The sequence below is a fragment of the Ovis canadensis genome, chromosome 3 (assembly GCF_042477335.2).
Source record: "Ovis canadensis isolate MfBH-ARS-UI-01 breed Bighorn chromosome 3, ARS-UI_OviCan_v2, whole genome shotgun sequence".
In the NCBI taxonomy this organism is placed as follows: Eukaryota; Metazoa; Chordata; class Mammalia; order Artiodactyla; family Bovidae; genus Ovis; species Ovis canadensis.
In genome coordinates, this window is record NC_091247.1 from 133,108,141 (window position 1) to 133,128,733 (window position 20,593).

The following is a 20,593-nucleotide window of genomic DNA, read 5'->3' on the forward strand; positions in this document are numbered from 1 at the left end:
TTTGCCCCTTCGTGCAGGCAATAAGGTTTATTGTATTCTGAGTCCTGAAGTTGACTAGCCTTACCTGTGACTGATGACCTGGCCTATTTCTGAAGTTTTATATTAAAAACCCCACAGTTGCTTCACACCTAAGTCATATATTACAACTCAGCCTTTATCAGTAATAAGGGGGATATCTTGAACTCTATTTGTCTTAGTCTCATTGCTGTCTCTCAGTTGATCCTAAATTTAGGTAGGCCATAGCAGGAACATGTATAAGGTTCCTTAAAACCTAACACTATTGCCCAGAAAATTTCTATATTATATGTATCTCTATGTGTCATATATAGAATAGTATGCATTTTCAAATATGTACTCAACCCCTGGCTTCATATTATGTTAACAACTCTTTTCTTTGCCTCACGGTCTTAATATATATTTTATATCATAATATAACACATAATTAATAATATATAATAAAAGATGTGATGTGGGAAATATAATACAATATACTTTATATATATTTTTTGTAAACTATTTTATGAGATAATATTATTGTATATAGCTCTTGCTGTGCTTAGTCGCTCAGTTGTGTCCGACTCTTTATGACCCCATTTACTGTAGCCTGCCAGGCTCCTCTGTCCATGATGATTCTCCAGGCAAGAATACTGGAGTGGGTTGCCATGCCCTCCTCCAGGGGATATTCCCAACCCAGGGAGCAAACCCAGGTCTTCCATGCTGTATTCTTTACCATCTGAGCCACCAGGGAAACCCATTGTATATAGCTTATATTAATCTGATCTTATTTATAATTATATTTATCTATATATTTATACATCTATTTCTGTATTCATTATAGAGTTTATGCATGTAACTAGACTTACATACTATTCAAAAACAATAGTAGATAAACACAAGAGTAAAATAATTTATTTATTTAATGTTTTGCAATATCTGACACCACTTACTTTTATTTTTTTCATTCTTTATCTGACATTTTATTTTTTATTTTTTAATGCAATCATTATTTATTTATTTATTTATTTATTTATTTATTTTTTACTTTACAATACTGTATTGGTTTTGCCATACATTGACATGAATCCACCACGGGTGTACATGAGTTCCCAATCCTGAACCCCCCTCCCACCTCCTACCCCATATCATCTCTCTGGATCATCCCCATGCACCAGCCCCAAGCATCCTGTATCCTGCATCGAACATAGACTGGCGATTCGTTTCTTACATGATAGTATACATGTTTCAGTGCCATTCTCCCAAATCATCCCACCCTCTCCCTCTCCCTCAGAGTCCAAAAGTCCGTTCTATACATCTGTGTCTCTTTTGCTGTCTCGCATACAGGGTCATCATTACCATCTTTCTAAATTCCATATATATGTGTCAGTATACTGTATTGGTGTTTTTCTTTCTGGCTTACTTCACTCTGTATAATCGGCTCCAGTTTCATCCATCTCATTAGAACTGATTCAAATGTATTTTTTTAATGGCTGAGTAATACTCCATTGTGTGTATGTACCACAGCTTTCTTATCCATTCATCTGCTGATGGACATCTCATTTGTTTCCATGTCCTGGCTATTATAAACAGTGCTGCAATGAATAATTTATATCTAAGATTTTCTGTCAGGTCTGTGACTCATGTCAGGTTTGGAGACATAATTTCTCAGCACTTCTGTACATTTTGCGGCTGAACTCATAGAAACCTTATGTCCCCAAACTACAGATCTTTTTTATACTGAATTTTTTCACTTCCTTTATTATGTTGAAGCTGTGTGTTTCTAAGATGACTAGACTGAGAGCTACTGAGGGACAGGGACGGACTTGGTCTGATTTACCTGCTTCTATTCCTGACTTTCAGCAAAAGATTGGTACGTGGACAATTTGTAAGTGAACCCATGCCAGTAGAGTTAGTCTTCATTATAGCACAAGTCCTCTCCCTTCCATGAAGGCTTCTCTGATCACCAGTGCATAACCCTCTGTGGCTGTTGACTAATAACTGATTCCATGGTAAAGATAACATTCATTAAACGTTAGCTATGTTCCAGGCTCTAAGTTAAATCATTGTTATTTAGTCTCTTAAGTCGTGTCCAACTCTTTGTGACCTCATGACTGCAGTATGCCAGGCTTCCCTGTCCTTCAGATCTCCCAGAGTTTGCTCAAGCTCATGTTTATTGAGTCGATGATGCTGTCCAACCATCTCATCCTCTGTCACCCACTTTCCAGTGCCCTCAATCCTTCCCAGCATCAGGGTCTTTTCCAATTTGTTGGCTCTTTGCATTTTTAAAGCTGCTACCTTCAAAAGTTAACTCTTTCAAAAATTCCCTTAAAAATTATTTTGAATTAAATCACATGTTCTGAAGATGATCTTTCCCATCAGGGTTTTTTCCCGTGAGTCTGCTCCTCACATCAGGTGGCTAAAGTACTGAAGCTTCAGCTTCACCATCAGTCCTTCCAGTGAATATTAAGGACTGATTTCTTTTAGGACTGACTGGTTTGATCACCTTGTAGTCCAAGGGACGCTCAAGTCTTCTCCCAAGGTATCTTAGGACTCCGAAGCTGAAACTCAGAGGGTTTTTATGGCATTCCAAGGCACACAGTTGGTGTGACAGACTTGAGACTCACACATGAGGAGTCTGACTCCATAGCCCATGCCACTCAACTCTGTGAAAAACTGCCTCTCAAGGATGAATCAGTTGTACTCATGAGCAACGCCCAAAGCTGGTGGTTTCTACCCCCATTCTTTGCAGTGTGTGTGATAATGATTTAAGTGCCCAGGCAAAGCCAGATTTAAAAGCAAATGTCCTACTTATCTGTTTGCTCAGAGTCTCCACTCTGCCAGTCTATACCTAACCAGTGAACTCCATTCCTCCAGCACGTAATATTTAAATTACAGGCTCATCTCCCTGTTTTGTTAAAGTCTTCAAAATCCTGAATACTATTTGGATTTTTATTCAGCACCAAGTAAAACAGGACAGAATTTTAAATTTATCTTTCTCCCAAATTACCCCACCAGTCAATACTCAGTCTTAAAAGTGTTCTTTGTTGTCATCATTATATCAAAATTTGGTTTCGAAATAGGCCCTGGGCCATTCATTCAGCCTGAGTTACTAAGTGTATTCTTGTGGGTTCCACATTCTGGCGTGTAGGTAGGCTGAGTGTGATGAAATTCTGCACTAAGCATAAGTTTGGTGCTTAAATTGATTTAAGTGATTTATATTAATTATCTAAATGAATGCGACCATGAACACTGGCAATGAAAGCTATATCTTATTTTCTACTTTATCTTGAAAATGTATGAGGAAGAAATGTGCTTGGCAAAGATTACTCAATCGCCGTGTGTTTGACAAAGCTGCTTTGAGTTCAGAAGTATCATCTTTCCTGTCTCTTCCTTAAATACTTTAACGGCTAAGAGAGATACTTAGATAGTGTGTTAATTGCAATCACTAGAAAACGTTTTTTCTGGTTCCTAATACTCAAATAGCTTAATTTCAAAGAAAGTAAGCCTTAATATGGGACACAGCTAAAGGAGCAAAGATGAAAGAGAAGGAATTGAAAAATAATGGAGGTTTTAGTGCCTGGATCTCTGTACTTTGGCATCAGAAGAATCTGGTTTAAATTTTACTCTGAAACTTCCTAGTTGAATAAGAACTCTGCTCCTCAGTTGTTCTTAAAAATAAGTCTTATTTCAAGGGCCAGTTTTGATAATTAACTTATATTTGTGGTCTCATAAGTAATGTATAGTACAGATACAAACACAAACAAATCGCTGGCAAATAATATCAGTGATCTTTTTCTCCTGATGAGCCTGCATGATTGTACCATTTTTGTTACTTCACTTTTTTAAGGGTTTCAAATAGCTTAAAATAAAAATCAAATGGTTTAATGCTGCTTTGGAAAGAAGCATATGGAAACTCAATCAGACAACCATATTAAAGGATCATCAGCAAAATTCTTTCCTCTCATCCTCAGAGCATCTTTGATGAAAAGGGAGGGTAAAGAGAAAGATTAGCTTTTAATTTTTGCCATAGCCTGAAAAGAATATTTACTTCAGGCTGACTGATACTTTAACAAGTTACTTCTTCCAATAAGAGGTATTTTATATGCCAACCATATGTTTGAAACTTTAAAATGTATTATATAAATTAGCCAAAGTAAGACATCATTCCAGATACAATATAAAGTATTGCATGCCTTTTTCACCAGAAGAAATACATAGTAGAAATATTTCTAATTTAATTGTTTTTTGTTCAGAATATATAGAGATGAGTTTTGAGACAAACTGTCCTCTGGTATTAATGAAGTTGTACATCAATTCATTATACTTGTATAACCTAACTTTAAGATCTTTTTTATATGTCATTATCTAAAGTGGACATTGATTTCTGTAAGTAGTCCCATATTAGTTTGATTCTACTTCAGCAATTTCAGGTGTTACAGGCCATCAACATATATTCTAAATTTTTTTTGCATAACATCCTGTTAGATAAGAGATAAATCTATTGTTAATTGATACAACTGCCTTCACTGAGTTTTCTCCCATTCCTATAACTTCACTAAATTTAATTTTTATTCCCTTGAAGGTTATTGATAAATGCTATTTTTGAAGCTGAATATATTTATTTCAATGGCAGTTTTAAGGATAATTTTAAACAATCTGGCCGCCTGTTCTTTCTGTGAAATTGGAAAAAAAAAAAAAAGAAAGTCCTTAATTTTAAGATCAATGAAGAGTAACAGCAAGAAAAGCATTCCTCATTCAAGAAACTTACTCTTGGCCAATTATTACTGATGTTTTTTGTTAGTTATTAATGCCATTTCCTTATGAATGCATACTTTCTTTCATTCCAGTAGGTATATAAGGCAATTTTTGAAGCACATATGGTAATATTTCAGAAAATAACCTCCTTGAAGAGATTTAGGGTGATGGGAAGATAGAGGTGTGGGAAATAATACAAAGCCAGGGAAGAATGAGACAAAAATTAAAATCTAGTTTTCTGAAAAAAAATGACAAACCCATTTACAAGATGGATGGCCTAGAACATAAACAAATTTCTTTAAAATTGCAACCTGTTCTGACACTGAGGCCTGAGAGAAATGTTTCCTTCATGTCCTCATGAAAGAGCATCATGTGATGTTGTCCTAAATGTCCCCGACACCATCCTACAACAAATACAGTCAAGTGCTTCACAGGACCACATGATATATATCTCTGGTATTTATTGAAGATACAGGCACAGTGCAGGCTCAATTAAGTAGAAGTAATTATGCAAGACTAAATAATGTGATAGAGGTATGGAGAAGTCTAATTACCTGGAAGGAGCCAAGAAAATTTCCTGGAGGATTGGAAGTTCATACCTTTCAGCAGAACCTCAATAAATATTAATACAGCCACTGAGTATGTTTCTGAGCAAAATCATTTACTCATGGACAAGACCAATGATTTTTTAGACGTAAGAGAAATGGACAATCAATAATGCGAAAACTGCATCATGAAAATGTGAACACCAAATACCTGCTCAATCAAAAGCACAATCTCAACTTAAGCCATTCAAAGAATGCAGAATTTTGAACTATTTAGATTTTTCATGAACCTTTTAAAAAAATTAGTGAAATGTTTCCTTGGACCCTACACACTCAGGTTATTCCTTATAACTTAGATACATACACCTATTCACAATTATTCTTAAGTAGTCTTAAACCATTTTTTCCTAAAAAATTAAATAACTGTCAGTTATCTATAAAGTTCACTTCTAGTTCACCATATTCACCCATAGAAGAATGTTTTTCTTTCTAAGAGTACAGTATAAAATGCACCTGGCATTAAGTTCAACCAAAACTGGTGCAAGTTAAAAGGATGATTAGAAAATGGTAGAAAATGAAGGGAGAATAATATGATCTTTATTAGTTTGTTGGAAATATTCTGGTAAGAGAACATCACTATGATTATATATTATGGATAACTGTAATCTTCGTCAAGCTACTAAGTGCTCTTTGACTCAACATTCTTATCTATTCGATGGGAATAATAATGAACTTCTTTGGTTGGGAGAAATAAATGAGATAATACATGTGATATTCCTAGAATAGTACTGACATGCAATAAGTGCTCAGAATTAAGCTATTATCCATCAAGAAGGAAACTATCTGCATTTCAGTCTTATGGCTTATAACCAGTTCCTACTCATGTATTATTATGGTAAAATGAAAGCTAGAGGTAAAAACTGCAGCAACTTCATATCAGCAAATTTATCCACAGGATAATTTAAAACATTGTGATGGAATTTGGTGTTGTTGTTTATGTGCTAAGTCATGTCTGACTCATTTGTGACCCCATGAACTGTAACCTACCAGGCTCCTCTGCCCATGGGGTATCACAGGCAAAAACACTGGAGTGGGTTGCCCTTTCCTTCTCCGGGGTGTCTTCCCAACCCAGGGATAGAACTTGCATCTCATGCATTGGCAGGCAGATTCTTACTGCTGAGCCACCAGGAAGCCCAGATGATGGAATTGCTGGGTCTAAAATCTTTTTCTAACATATGTCCAGTGGATCCCAGACATTCCAGAGCTCCAGAAATCACATAAGTCATCAGTCTGAAATATTAACTGCATATAATTTTCAAACCATTGGAAGAAATACTTCCCAACCACTGAGGAGGTAATGAATATACTACTACCAGTAGAAATTCATAAAGCTCTACTGAGATTCTAACCCTGGGAATCAAGGGTGGTTTGGCTCACTGACTAAATAAATCATTGAACTCGTAAATGCAAGCCTTGCAGTCTTACAGTAATTCAAATGTGACTTTCAGAAAAGCAGTTTAAATCACTACATATTATATTAGTTTTCTGTTGCTGCATTGAAAATTGCTATCTGGGTCAGGGAGATCCCTTGGAGGAGGGGATGGCAGCCCACTCCAGTGTTCTTGCCTAGAGAATCCCCATGGATAGAGGAGCCTGGAAGGCTACAGTCCATGGGGCTGCAAAGAGTTGGACAGGACTGAAGTAACTTAGCACACACATACACATAGTATGAAACTAAACTCATTTTTAAAGTCATAGTTTCTGTGGATCAGAAGTTCAAGAATTGTCTGACTGGTTCTCTGCTTAAGGTCTCACAAGGGCAAAATAGAGGTGATGACCAGGGTTGTAACCTCATGTGGAACCTGAAATTTCTTGTATATTTAGAAATGGGTTTCTTCTACCCCCATATACTTGCTGGCTATCAACTTCTCAGCATTTAGAGACTTCCTGTGTTCCTCCTGCTTCAAACACCTATCTATTTTTAAAGCCAGAAACAAATCATTTCCCTTGCATTGAATTTCTCTCGTGACTCCAGTTTTGTCCCTAACCTCAAGACACTGACTTAAAAGGGCTCATGAGTTTAGGTCAGGCTAAGATAATCTCCCTTTTTAAATTTCAAGTATGCCATAGAACATAACCTATTACAGGAGTGATATCCCAATATATACATGATGTTAAGAATTGTAAAGAGCATGGATGCCTCCAGGAATGGGCCACTTAGGGCACATCTTAGAATTCTGCCTACCACATATATCAAAGGCCTTAAGTATTAATCATACCAAGTTTAGACCAAAGGATCAACGCTATTAGCAAAAATTGCCAAGTCTTAGACTTTATAAGAAAGAAAATTGGCATTTGAAAGCAGTTATCCTGTCATTTTACAATTTTAGAATATCAAGTTGTCTTTTGTACAGATGAAACAAATTCTAGGCTAAATTATGCAGAACCACACTCTTGGCATCAAGGACAAAAAAAAAAAAACCAACTGAAGAATCAAATCCCCTCATTCTCAATGTGCATCATTTACTCTGAACTTTTTCATCAACAAGACCCTGTATGGGTGTGTTATCAGTGTTCACACAAAAAGTATCCCATAAGATCAAGAACATGTGGAAATACTGCCTTTAATTTATAAAGATGAGATATATAAGTTTATTTGACCTTCCAGAATCTAAACTTCCAAGACTGCATCCAAAAAATTCATGCCATGTTAATCAGATTCTAGAATCCATTCACATGCCTGGAACTATTGGCTGTATTTCATATTTTCCCATAGGGAATTATATGGTTGTTGTTTATAAGGAAATTTATAGTAATAATTTGTAAAGATCTGAACTAAAGTTCTTCTGAATTTTGTTCCTCATGTCACCTTACTTTATCATATTGATTTGTTTGTTTTTGGATTTTTGCCATAGGTGAGTGGATTGGTTGATTGATTTCTGCTACTGGACCAATTTCATAAATATCTTTTTAAAATTATATATAGTTTATGTTTTCAAGTGTGTTATACTTTCATAGCAGAAGATATTAAGAAGAGGTGGCAAGAATACACAGAAGTATACAAAAAAGATCTTCATGATCCAGATAACCAGTATGGTGTGATCACTCACCTAGAGCCAGACATCCTGGAATGCAAAGTCATGTGGGCCTTAGGAAGCATATCTATGAACAAAGCTAGTGGAGGTGATGGAATTCCAGTTGAGCTATCTCAAATCTTATAAGATGATGCTGTGAAAGTGCTGCACTCAATATGCCAGCAAATTTGGACAACTCAGCAGTTACCACAGGATTGGAAAAGGTCAGTTTTCATTCCAGTCCCAAAGAAAGGCAATGCCAAAGAATGCTCAAACTACCACACAATTGCACTCATCTCATACGCTAGCAAAGTAATGCTCAAAATTCTCCAAGCCAGGTTTCAACAGTACATGAACCATGAATTTCCATGTGTTCAAGCTGGATGTAGAAGAGGCAGAGGAACCAGAGATCAAATTGCCAACATCTGTTGGGTCATTGAAAAAGCAAGAGAGTTCCAGAAAAACATTGACTTCTGCTTTATTGACTATGCCAAAGCCTTTGACTGTGGATCACAACATACTATGGAAAATTCTGAAAGAGATAGGAATACCAGACTATATGATCTGCCTCCTGAGAAATCTGTATGCAGGTCAAGAAGCAACAGTTAGAACTGAACATGGAAGAGCAGACTGGTTCCAAATAGGGAAAGGAGTACATCAAGGCTGTGTATTGTCACCCTGCTTATTTAACTTCTAGACAGAGTACATCATGTAAATGCCGGCCTGGATGAAGCACAAGCTTGAATCAAGATTGCCACCCTTATGGCAGAAAGCAAAGAAGAACTAAAGGGCCTCTTGAGGAAAGTGAAAGAGGAGAGTGAAAAAATTGGCTTTAAAACTCAACATCAGAAAACTAAGATCATGGCATCCAGTCCCATCACTTCATGGCAAATAGATTGGGAAACAATGGAAACAGTGACAGACTTTATTTTGGGAGGCTCTAAAATCACTGCAGATGGTAACTGCAGCCATGAAATTAAAAGACACTTGCTCCTTGGAAGAAAACCTATGACCAACCTAGACAGCATATTAAAAAGCAGAGACATTACGTTACCGACAGAAGTCTGTTTAATCAAAGCTATGGTTTTTCCAGAAGTCGTGTATGGATGTGAGAGCTGGACTATAAAGAAAGCTGAGTGCCAAAGAACTGATGTTTTTGAACTGTGATGTTGGAGAAGACTCTTGAGAGTTTCTTGGACTGCAAGGAGATCCAACCAGTCCGTTCTAAAGGAAATCAGTCCTGAATATTCATTGGAAGGGACTGGCTGGGAAATATTCATTGGCTGGGAAAAACTGAAGGTGGGAAGAGAAGGGGATGACAAAGGATGAGATGGTTGGATGGCATCACCAACATGATGGACATGAGTTTGAGTAAGCTCTGGGAGTTGGTGATGGACAGGGAAGCCTGGCGTGCTACAGTCCCTGGGGTTGCAGAATCAGACATGACTGAGCAACTGAACTGAACTGATTAGCACATTTATATCTATATTTCTATCTATATCTATCTATGTCTATATCTATCACCTACCTAAAACCAGTTTTCTGATGATGACTTCGCCACAAAGAATTATTAAATCAGTGATGATTTGTGTATTTTAATTAAGTACGAGGTGTTGTCCATGACTCTTTGGAACCCTCTGCTGTTTAGGTTTCTGAGCTTGGGTAGGCCATTATGAAAATTAGAAATGTTCGCCTGAAGTAAGAGTATGTAAGGATATAATGCCACCTATTCAGTACCTTACAGAAAGGTTCTATTCTAGAATAAGCAAACACGGATTAAAGGTTGTCTACTAAATCATCTCTATATGGATATATTGATTAGCTTAATTATTTTCTTGATGGTAGAAAGAACTTTAGACTTTCATGAGAATGTGTAGGGACTCTTGGTCAACAAAAAAAATCCTGACAGTGAGGAATAACTTAAAAGCAATCTGCAGATAAATTTCACTTCCTTCACAGTTTTCCCAGGGAATTAAAAAATGTGAAAGTGTTACTCACTTCTGCGATCCCATGGACTATAGCCCACCAGGTTTCTCTGTCCATGGAATTCTCCAAGCAAGAATACTAAAGTGGGAAGCCATTTCCTTCTCCAGGGAATCATCTCAACCCAGAGATCGAACCCAGGTTTCCTGCATTGCAGGCAGATTTTTTTATCATCTGAGCCACGAGGAAGGCTTAGTCTCAAAAGGTGTTTTCTCTATTGTGCATCTGTTCTTCTGAAGTGAATAAATAGCCCCTTGAATCCAAATTCCTTAGCTCCACTTAAAATAGAGAACTCACTTATGGTACTCACCAATCCTATGAAATATTTTTTGGAAGAATGACAAATAAGTTTAAAATCTTTACTTTAGTAGATAACTGCAAATATGCACTGTGGTTTAAAAAAATATGCAAGATGGAAAAAGGAGAAGGGCAGATGAGTTAAGTGCTGCAAACTTTCTTCTAATGCTCTGCATTGATGCAGTAGAGATATAGACATCACATTTATAGCAAGATAGATATTAATAACTATAAATTCTCTACAGAAAGCCCCCTTTGTATAATAGAAGGCACACAGTGAAATGAATCAACAGTGAATATTAATAAAGATTTAAAAAGTCATAACCAAATGTTCAGAAGAAAAGTCTGTTATCAAGCCTGAAAATTCACTAAAAAAAAAAAAAAGAAGAGAAAGATAAGGAGACAGAGGGCAAACGAGAGAAAGACAGTAAAAGAATAGGGTAGGGCGAGAAGATATAAAAATATTGTACAGTGAAAATGTAACTATTTAATAAGGCAATAAAAAGAAAGATGAGAACATTTACTCTCTTAAAAAGGATGTCTCTAAGTCTCATACAATTTAAATACATGCTTTTGTTTAAATATTTCATGTCCGTAGTTATCACAAGTTATTCTAAGGAGATTTGCACTTGAATGACTGCCTCAAATATGTTCTGATTCTGTAAAGGTGATGTAATTTCCCTTTTGGTTATTTGTACTTAATTAGTTTTTGTCAATGTTGTATGTTCATTATACTCCAACATTTCAAGGTCTGCTTGTTTTCTGATCCAGAAAAATTAGTCTGTATCCTTTAGTTATATAAAAAGCCTACCATTTAATTAGGAACATGTCATATTAGATTTAGGTAATGGTCTGTAGCCTTGCCAATGCCTACATTACTGCTGAGAGTAATCAGTCATTTAGGGAAGCATATTTTCACTTGGAAAACAGTGAAGCTGCAAACCATCGTCCCTTTTTTGCATTCGTTTAGTTTTCTTCTATTACATTTTAATCTCTCACACCTTTTTCCTTCACTTCAAACGTCCCAAGCTTCTTTATCATTATAGGTGTACTGTTTGAATTCACCTCTCACTGATTGCCTCTTTCTAACTTGATAGAAACTCTTATTCTTCAACTTTATGAGGAGCTATAAAGACAATGAAATGAAGTATAGAAAAGAAAAGAGTCTTCCAATGTTAACCTCCGTCACATCAAACATGTTCTGGAGAAAATGTTCATATGAAATTATTAAGTTGGAACATTTCAGTGTATGTTCTCTGTCGCTCAGCCATGTCCAACTCTTTGCTACCCCATGAACTGCAGCCCACCAGGCTCCTCTGTCCGTGGGATTTTCCAGGCAAGGATACTGGAGTGGGTTGCCGTTTCCTCCTCCAGGGGATCTTCTGGAACCAGGCACCAAACCCGTGCCTCCTGCATCTCCTGCATTGGCAGGCAGTTTTTACCACTGAGTCACCTGGGAAGCCAGGACCATCTCTACTTCTAAGTAAACAAAAATCTATTTGAAGAGAAAAACCCGAATAATCCCCTATATAATGCTTAAAAAATCTCAAGAGTTGGAGGAATCGGTTACCTCAGCTCGCCCCACTGGAATGTTCTCATAGTTGTACAGATGGTCCAGGTCTTCTAAGGTGGCATCGTATGTCTCTGAGTCGTAGTTGATGGATTCTAGAGTTGGGGCAGTCACAGCAGCATCCAAGAGGACAAGTCCCACGATAAGTCTTGCTAATGCTTTCATTTTTCAAACTTTCCTAATCATAAAACATTGGAACACATAAATATTTAATTGCTAATAACTTATGAATAGTTTGCACTAAATAGGAATGATATATCACTGCCAATACTGAGAAACTCAAGCTGGTAGTTTTCTTTCAATGGATAATTTATAACATAACATGCGTAACTGTGTGGATTCTGAGGACTACTGCTGCCAGGTATTCAAATTAATTCACAAACCTACCCACATTTTTGCAGTAGGTATTGTAATGATAATAAACTGATTTTATTTTACAAAGAAACGTGGAGAAAAAGAGATGCAGAAAGACTGTGATAAACTTAGATGGCTCAGACGGTAAAGAAGCCACCTGAAATGTGGGAGACCTGGGTTTGATCCCTGAGTTGGGAAGATCACCTGGAGAAGGGAGCAGCCACCCACTCCAGTATTCTGGCCTGGAGAATGCATGGACTATACAATCCATGGGATTCGCAAACAGTTGGACACGACTCAGTGACTTTCACTCTATTCACGAAAGCCTTCACATTATCTAAGTTTCACCACTTACTAAGCATGAAGTTATTTCATCAGCTCTGGGATGCAGAGCTGAGGATGATGATAATTACTACACTGTCATACCATTTTAAAAATGAGGAAACTAAGACAGAGTTGGCTAGTAATACAACTAAGACTGTTTCTTGTTCATTTAAGCCCAAGGCTTTTTCCAGACAAAATAATAAAGGCTTTTTTTTTCCTTCTTTGTTGCCTCTGGGTGTCATTAATACATAAAATAATTTAATATGTACATACATAAAATTAATATTTCATGCAATATTTTCAAAATTTGTTCTTAACTAAATGGAGGAGATAAGAAAAACCATTTTTCCTTTAGTCCTTGGTGTTTTATTTCAATTCTTAATGGCTATTTAAAATTTAGATTCAGAATCAATGGGAATACATGTTCAAAAGTCACTATTTAGCAAGATTTCCTTAGAGGAGCATTTGCACACATAAGATTAGAGCAATCTTTTGTAATTCTTTAATTAATATAATTCTTATTTTCCATGATAACATCATGCATTTGGGAGAATCAGTCAATATCTTATAATTTTAATTATTTTAATTCTGTGTATACTCCTTTGAATACAATGTAGTTTAGAAAAAATCTCTTAGCACAATTTTAAATGTTTAAATTAAACCTATGAAAAGTGTTACCTCATGACCCTTTATTGAGGAACAAAGTATTTGTAAAACTTTTTATCAAGCATGTCTAATTTTAAAGGTTTTGTATTTCAGATACACTTCTTGGATTTACTTATGAACAGTACATGTGGTTTTTGTACCTACACAGACATATAAAAAGGAATTCATGGTAAATATTACCTTTAAACTTGAATGCACTGGCAGACCAACTGACCTTCAGTTACTTGAAAGAAAGTCTTTATGAAGCAGGTTTAGGCAGAAGTATATGAAATTCCTCTGAGAATAAAAAGTAGTACAAGGAGCTCCTTTTCATCCCCTCCTATGGTCTTTTCAAATAAATTTTATTCACACAGGATAAACTAAACCTCTATTTTACTTGCCTTTGCAGAAGGTTTTGCACGATCTCAGATTTGAAACTGTATTATACAATCACCAACAAAGTCCTGCTTAATAAAACAGTGTGATTTGCAAATCTCTCAAGAACCAATCTCCATATTCAGGTGGGAAGCAGTAACAATGGCCAACACTAATCTAAGAAGTATATATTTTCCTTGTACATTTCTGGCGAGTTTCATTGTTCCAAAAAATTATACACTTGCTTATTTTTTTCTCACTTCACACTGTAAAGATCTGCATATTAGAATTTACTTGCATTTGACATGTTTGCTAAAGCTATCACCAATAAGGCAGTCTGGGAACCTTAGAAATATGAAGAACACATATCCATGTGTAGATAAAAAGCATATCTCTTCCTTCAAATTCTTACATTAGTGTTTAACGTAGTGGCTTGTTGAAACTTTGAACTTACTGTCTACTATATGCCATCTAATGATATTTTAACAACATATACTTATATAAAGCTTTAAAATATATAGCTTAAAAAGGCATTCTAATTGCAGAATTCTGATATGATCATCAGTACATTTTAAACACCTGATTCTTATAATTTTCTTCTTTTGCATAATATTTCAGTCAATAACAACCAATAGTGCCTGTCAATACTAGCAAAGAACATGTTCTGTATCAGGGCACCTGATTTAAGGAATATATTGGAAACAACTATAATTTTATTGGCATCTGTGATGGCTGTTAAGATAAACTCTTTTGCTGTATGTTTTGAATTCCTAAGCTAATTCAGAATTTTGGATTTTCCAAGAATAATATAAATATAAAAGGAGTAAACTAAACCCAATCCATTGAAGTTCACCATAAAATACTAAAGCAAGGTGAATTATTTTTTTTCAAAGGTTGTTATAGTAGGAAAAACAGTCTATAACCCAAGAAGAAGGCAAGTGTAAAAACTTACCTTTGGCTCCGACTTGTTGAAATGGCACGCAGGGACTGAGGATGCCGTCCCAGTGGTATTTGCCCCTGACCAATGGTTGTGAATTCTGGTCTGTGGGAGGTGGAACTTATAACACTCAGTTTTCTGTTTGGAAAAGCTCACCTTGAGAAATGCTTCTCAGTCTTTAATAAACCCAAATTATTTTATAATCACTCAAATTAAGCAGCAGAAGCCAAATTACATAGTACATAAAGCTCCTGAAATTATGTTAAAGGAATTCTGATTGCAAACGTGTCACCTTAAAAATTTTAAATGGAAAAAGTTTGTTTTAACATATCTCATCTACAACACATTCACCAGTTAAGGGAAGACATTAATGTACACAGTGATACTGTAAACAGATATTTCAGAAATCTTCTAAGAAGAAAGAATTTTACCAAACCTTGCATATCTTGAATTGTTTTTCTTTTTCAATTTTCATTGACATTAACTGAAATTTAGTAAATGTTGCAAAAACCTTACCTATATAATGTTGGGTAAGGAAAAGAAACAAAAGAAAACAAATTATTTTGATTGCTTGGAATGCTTTGAGAGCAAACAATAACCTCTTGCATGATTATCTTTTTAAAAAATTATGCCCAGAAATAATGCATAAATATGATATGAGTGTTTTGAAAAGAAGGCTCCATTTCTTCTCTTTTATCTATCTATCAGAGCCCCCAAAATCAAGTTACACTAAAAACTTTTTTGCCCCAGAATACAAGATTTATTTTAGGCTTTTGGTACCTGACATGTTTTGTGAAGCTGAGTTTTATTACAGGTATATAGAGAAAATATATTTATATTAAATTTCTCTTCTTCGCTTTTACTCACTCTGCAAAAGTTCTAGAGAAAACTAAAACTACCATCTGGTGTTCTGGTATGTCTTGTGTAAATCTAGGCATCTGGCTCTCACCTGTACACCAGGAATCTTTCCTTCATGACCAGAGGTGAACAGCTTCCCTGGATTTTGAAAGCAGGTTTGGTCCTGGACAAATCGAAGGAGGAGATGGTCTGTCTTCAGAACACTCATTCCCCTTTCTGGTTCCCTCCAACATTTCGTCCTTCAAACTGCTTTGCCCATCTCTTCAGGGCACTCTCAGTCATTATCCCCATCATCTGTACCTGGTTACAAATAATTTGTTCTCAGTGTGAATTATTTTTCTCAGGGTCAGCTTTATTGATAATTGAAGCAGTGATAAAATGTATGAAATCTACACAGACCTCTGGAACAGTAGTGAGGCCATCTTGGAGGCAGTGGTTTCCTCCTGGCAGCCGTGCACACTTTCAGTCTCACCGCATCATCTAGAGGGTATTTTCAGAGCATTTCTGGAAAGAGGCATTTCTGTCCTTTAAACCAGGAATCCCTAGCCCCAGGGCCACACCTGTTAGAAACTCACCTGTTAGAAACTTACACAGCAGGAGGTGAGCAGCAATCAAGAGAGCAAAGCTTCATCTGCTCCCCATCACCAGCATTACTGCCTGAAGTGTCCCCTGCTCTTCCCATGGAAAAATTGTCTTCCACAAAACCAACCCTTGATGCCAAAAAGGTTGGGAACTGCTGCTTTGAGTTATTGATGTTTCAGTGATGTCTTCCATAGGCCTCAGGACACTCTCCATGAATGCAGTTTTTTCATGATGATTTCATAGCCAAATTACTTGTGTTATATATAGAACTATACACAGAATTAATATTATGTTGACAATTACTAGTCTTAATATAGAATGGAAAGCAAAAATGATCATTTCTGAGTCTTCTTCCAAGTTCTCTTTCCTTGTTAAAATGGAAATTGTCATACTGAGTGAAGTCAGATGAATATCATATGATATCGCTTATATGTGGAATCTAAAAAAAGGGTACATGTGAACTTATTTATAAAACAGAAGTAGAGTCACGGATGTAGAAAACAAGCTTATGGTTATTGGGGGTAATGGGAAGAGGGATAAATTGATAGATTGGGATTGCCATATACACACTGCTATAAATAAAATAGATAACTAGTAGGAACCTACTGTATGGCACAGGCAACTCTACACCCTGTGATAACCTATCTGGGAAAATAATCTAAAACAGGGTGAACATATGTATATGTATAACTTAGCCATTTTGCTGTACACCTGAAACTAACACAGCTTTGTAAATCAACTGTACTCCAACATTTATTTTTTTTTAAGGGACAATTCTTAAAGTACTTTCTCTTATTCTTACCTGGACCCTCTCCAATATTTCAAAACTGTTTTGAATTCTGGGAGCTCAAATTTTAACAGCCTCCTGAGGATCTAATCTCCACTGAACAATGAGGCAGGATTAATTACCAGTTCCAGCCTTTCATATCCCTGGTAAATATCTTCTAGTTTCATGATAATTTTCTTAATAGAGCCTGAACTTGGTCATCAGATATGCTCAGGAGATCAGTTATTATGACTACTTGTATTATCTAGTAATTGAGGCCTTATGGCTTTATCCCTTTTAAGTTAGTCCCCAAACATTTTATCAATACAAATCCTTTTGGCTATAACTCTCTACACAGTTAATTAAATACCATCCTTCTTGCTGAGACAGAATTAATTTTTAAACAGAATGGTCTTGTACTAATGAGTCCCTTCTCTCTTTTCTGTAGCAGTGGTGAGCAGAGTGGAGCAGTCACTCCGAGGGCAGCCCACAACTCTCTGCCCTTGTTATCAGCTCCCAAAGACCACATCAGTAAGACTCAGCAGGAGGGTATAGATGTCCCACTCCACTGATTATAAGGAGGAAAACCACTGCCGAAGAATCCCCTTGTTGCCTCAAATACCTGGTCATCATCAGACACTCACAGCTCTGTACGCCTTCTAGCATCACCCTACACTCATGTATTAATACAATGCGCTGCCTGTGTTCCCTAGTCCTAGCCAGTCTCCTCTTCCTGTATTCTTTCAAGCCTGATCTCCGATCCAAGAAGTCTCCTTTGTCCTCAGTTTCTTTTGAAAAATCCCCCCCTGTTTTTCTTAATCTTAAAATTCTGGCTGTCTCCTGAGAAACACTTCCCCCTGTAGTCCTTAAAGCTGTGCTTCTTCTTTACTCACGTGATGCAAAGATGGAGGGATGTTCCCTGTTCTACATCTTCTCTTCCAAATGATTTCTTCTCTTTACTCTTAAAAAAATAACTTCATCCATTCTGAAACTCATGACCCATGGTTTAATTATCTGCAACCTCTTCCTGTCATCAACTGCTGGACCTCCTAGGCAAGCCTCTCCTTGTCTATGACTTTGACTCCTGGGTCCCTCATACTCTCTACTGATACCCTGTGATCATGTCCAATGACATGGTTCTATGTGCATAATCCACGTGCCACGGTGGCCTTGGAGTTGCTTTATCTTCTCACGTGAAGTCACCCCCTATTATTGTCATAACCCCAGCTTGTCATCACTAGACATGACATAATCCTATTACTGAGGCATTGTTATTTTTCCCTTTGCCTCAGGAGAACATCACAGACTCTGTCTCTTTTTCACTATTTATTAAATTTTCTATCTTCAAATTCCTCCTTAGCTTTTAGATTTGATGGACCATTATCATAATTACTCCCTTTCAAGCACTTTCTGCTCTCTTTCTTCTTTTTCTTTCATCATACTCATTTATGAAAACTTAAATTTTGGTTAAACACAACTACCAACCCTCTTCTCTCTTGCATCTGAGCAGCTGTATATTACTAATGAAAATCACCTACAGCAATTGGCGTCACTTTAAATTCTTAAAAATAAGCTTCAACCCTAGCCAGCAGATCTACCATTTTTCTGATTTGATTCCCTTCCCAGTACTCTAAGATGACTACATTACATTTCCGTTGTCCTTAAATGCATCCTATATTCTGTCTCTCCTCACAAACATCAGCAGAGTAATAGTGAAAGTCATTACAGAAATGTTCAATTAACTCATTATAAAACCCACCTGCACTTATGTGTGTTTTTGTTTTGCCTTCTGTGACAGTGGAAGAAGTAAAGTAAATTCCCCAAACAGGATCTAATTCCGTTTCTCTGCTCAAAGTCTGCTGCTGCTGCTGCTGCTAAGTCGCTTCAGTCGTGTCCGACTCTGCGATCCCATAGACGGCAGCCCACCAGGCTCCCCCGTCCCTGGGATTCTCCAGGCAAGAACACTGGAAGGGTTGCCATTTCCTTCTCCAATGTGTGAAAGTAAAGTGGCTCAGTCGTTTCTGACTCCTAGCGACTCTATGGACTGCAGCTTACCAGCCTCCTCTGTCCATGGGATTTGCCAGGCAAGAGTACTGGAGTGGGTCTATGCTTCTTTATTATCCCCTCTTGCTCCACTAGCTCCCCTCTCTATTACTGTATGTAGAAACACACACAGCCTGTGCATAGTCAAGCAGATATTCTATACTGAGGGAAAGTACAAAATACCATGGGTGCTGTAGTGACTGTCAGAGCATATGCCACTTCTAAAATAAAATTCAAAATCAAATTATTTTAAAACACTCCAGGATCCAAAAATGTTTATCTACAGACTTGAGTCATCCTATAAATTCTACAGTTATGACTTCAGATGGTATGTCTCATCATTAAAAGTAATGGCTCTTAGATTCCACATTTTCATCCTACTATTACTCCATTTCTTTATCCCCTTTACAGAAAAAAAAAAAAATTCTCAAACTAATGGTATGCATTTACTGTTTCTTTTTGCTCTTTTCTCATCCGCTCTTCATTCTCCTGAAGTTTGGGGTCCTGTCAAAGCTAGTGGAGGTGATGGCATTCCAGTTGAGCTATTTCAAATCCTGAAAAATGATGCTGTCAAAGTGCTGCACTCAATATGCCAGCAAATTTGGAAAACTCAGCAGTGGCCACAGGACTGGAAAAGGTCAGTTTTCATTCCAATCCAAAAGAAAGGCAATGCCAAAAAATGCTCAAACTACTGCACAATTGCACTTGTTTCACATGCTAGTAAAGTAACGCTCAAAATTTTCCAAGCCAGGCTTCAGCAATATGTGAACTGTGAACTTCCTGATGTTCAAGCTGGTTTTAAAAAAGGCAGAGGAACCAGAGATCAAATTGCCAACATCCACAGCATCATGGAAAAAGCAAGAGAGTTCCAGAAAAACATCGATTTCTGCTTTATTGACTATGCCAAAGCCTTTGACTGTGTGGATCACAATAAACTGTGGAAAGTTCTGAGAGAGATGGGAATACCAAAACACCTGACCTGCCTCTTGAGAAATCTGTATGCAGGTCAGGAAGCAACAGTTAGAACTGGACATGGAACAACAGACTGGTTCCAAATAGGAAAAGGAGTACGTCAAGGCTGTATATTGTCACCCTGCTTATTTAACTTATATACAGGGTACATCATGAGAAATGCTGGGCTGGAAGAAGTACAAGCTGAAATCAAGATTGCCTGGAGAAATATCAATAACCTCAGATATGCAGATGACACCACCCCTATGGCAAAAAGTGAAGAGGAACTAAAAAGCCTCTTGATGAAAGTAAAAGAGGAGAGTGAAAAAGTTGGCTTAAAGCTCAACATTCAGAAAACGAAGATCATGGCATCTGGTCCTATCACTTCATGGGAAATAGATGGGGAAACAGTGAAAACAGTGTCAGACTTTATTTCTTTGGGCTCCAAAATCTCTGCAATTGGTGACTGCAGCCATGAAATTAAAAGAGGCTTACTCCTTGGAAGAAAAGTTATGATCAACCTAGATAGCATATTCA

At 36.9% G+C, this 20,593-nt stretch overlaps 1 protein-coding gene across 1 annotated transcript in view; it reads right to left on the bottom strand.

Annotated features, from left to right (window-relative positions):
- Nucleotides 1-12,386, bottom strand: part of EPYC (epiphycan) — a 37,682-nt gene extending 25,296 nt beyond the window's left edge. Inside the window, exon 1 of the mRNA XM_069584177.1 lies at nucleotides 12,222-12,386. Within this exon, the coding sequence (XP_069440278.1) occupies nucleotides 12,222-12,386 (165 nt within the window). The remainder of the gene's footprint in view (nucleotides 1-12,221) is intronic.
- Between the last annotated feature and the right edge of the window lie 8,207 nt (nucleotides 12,387-20,593).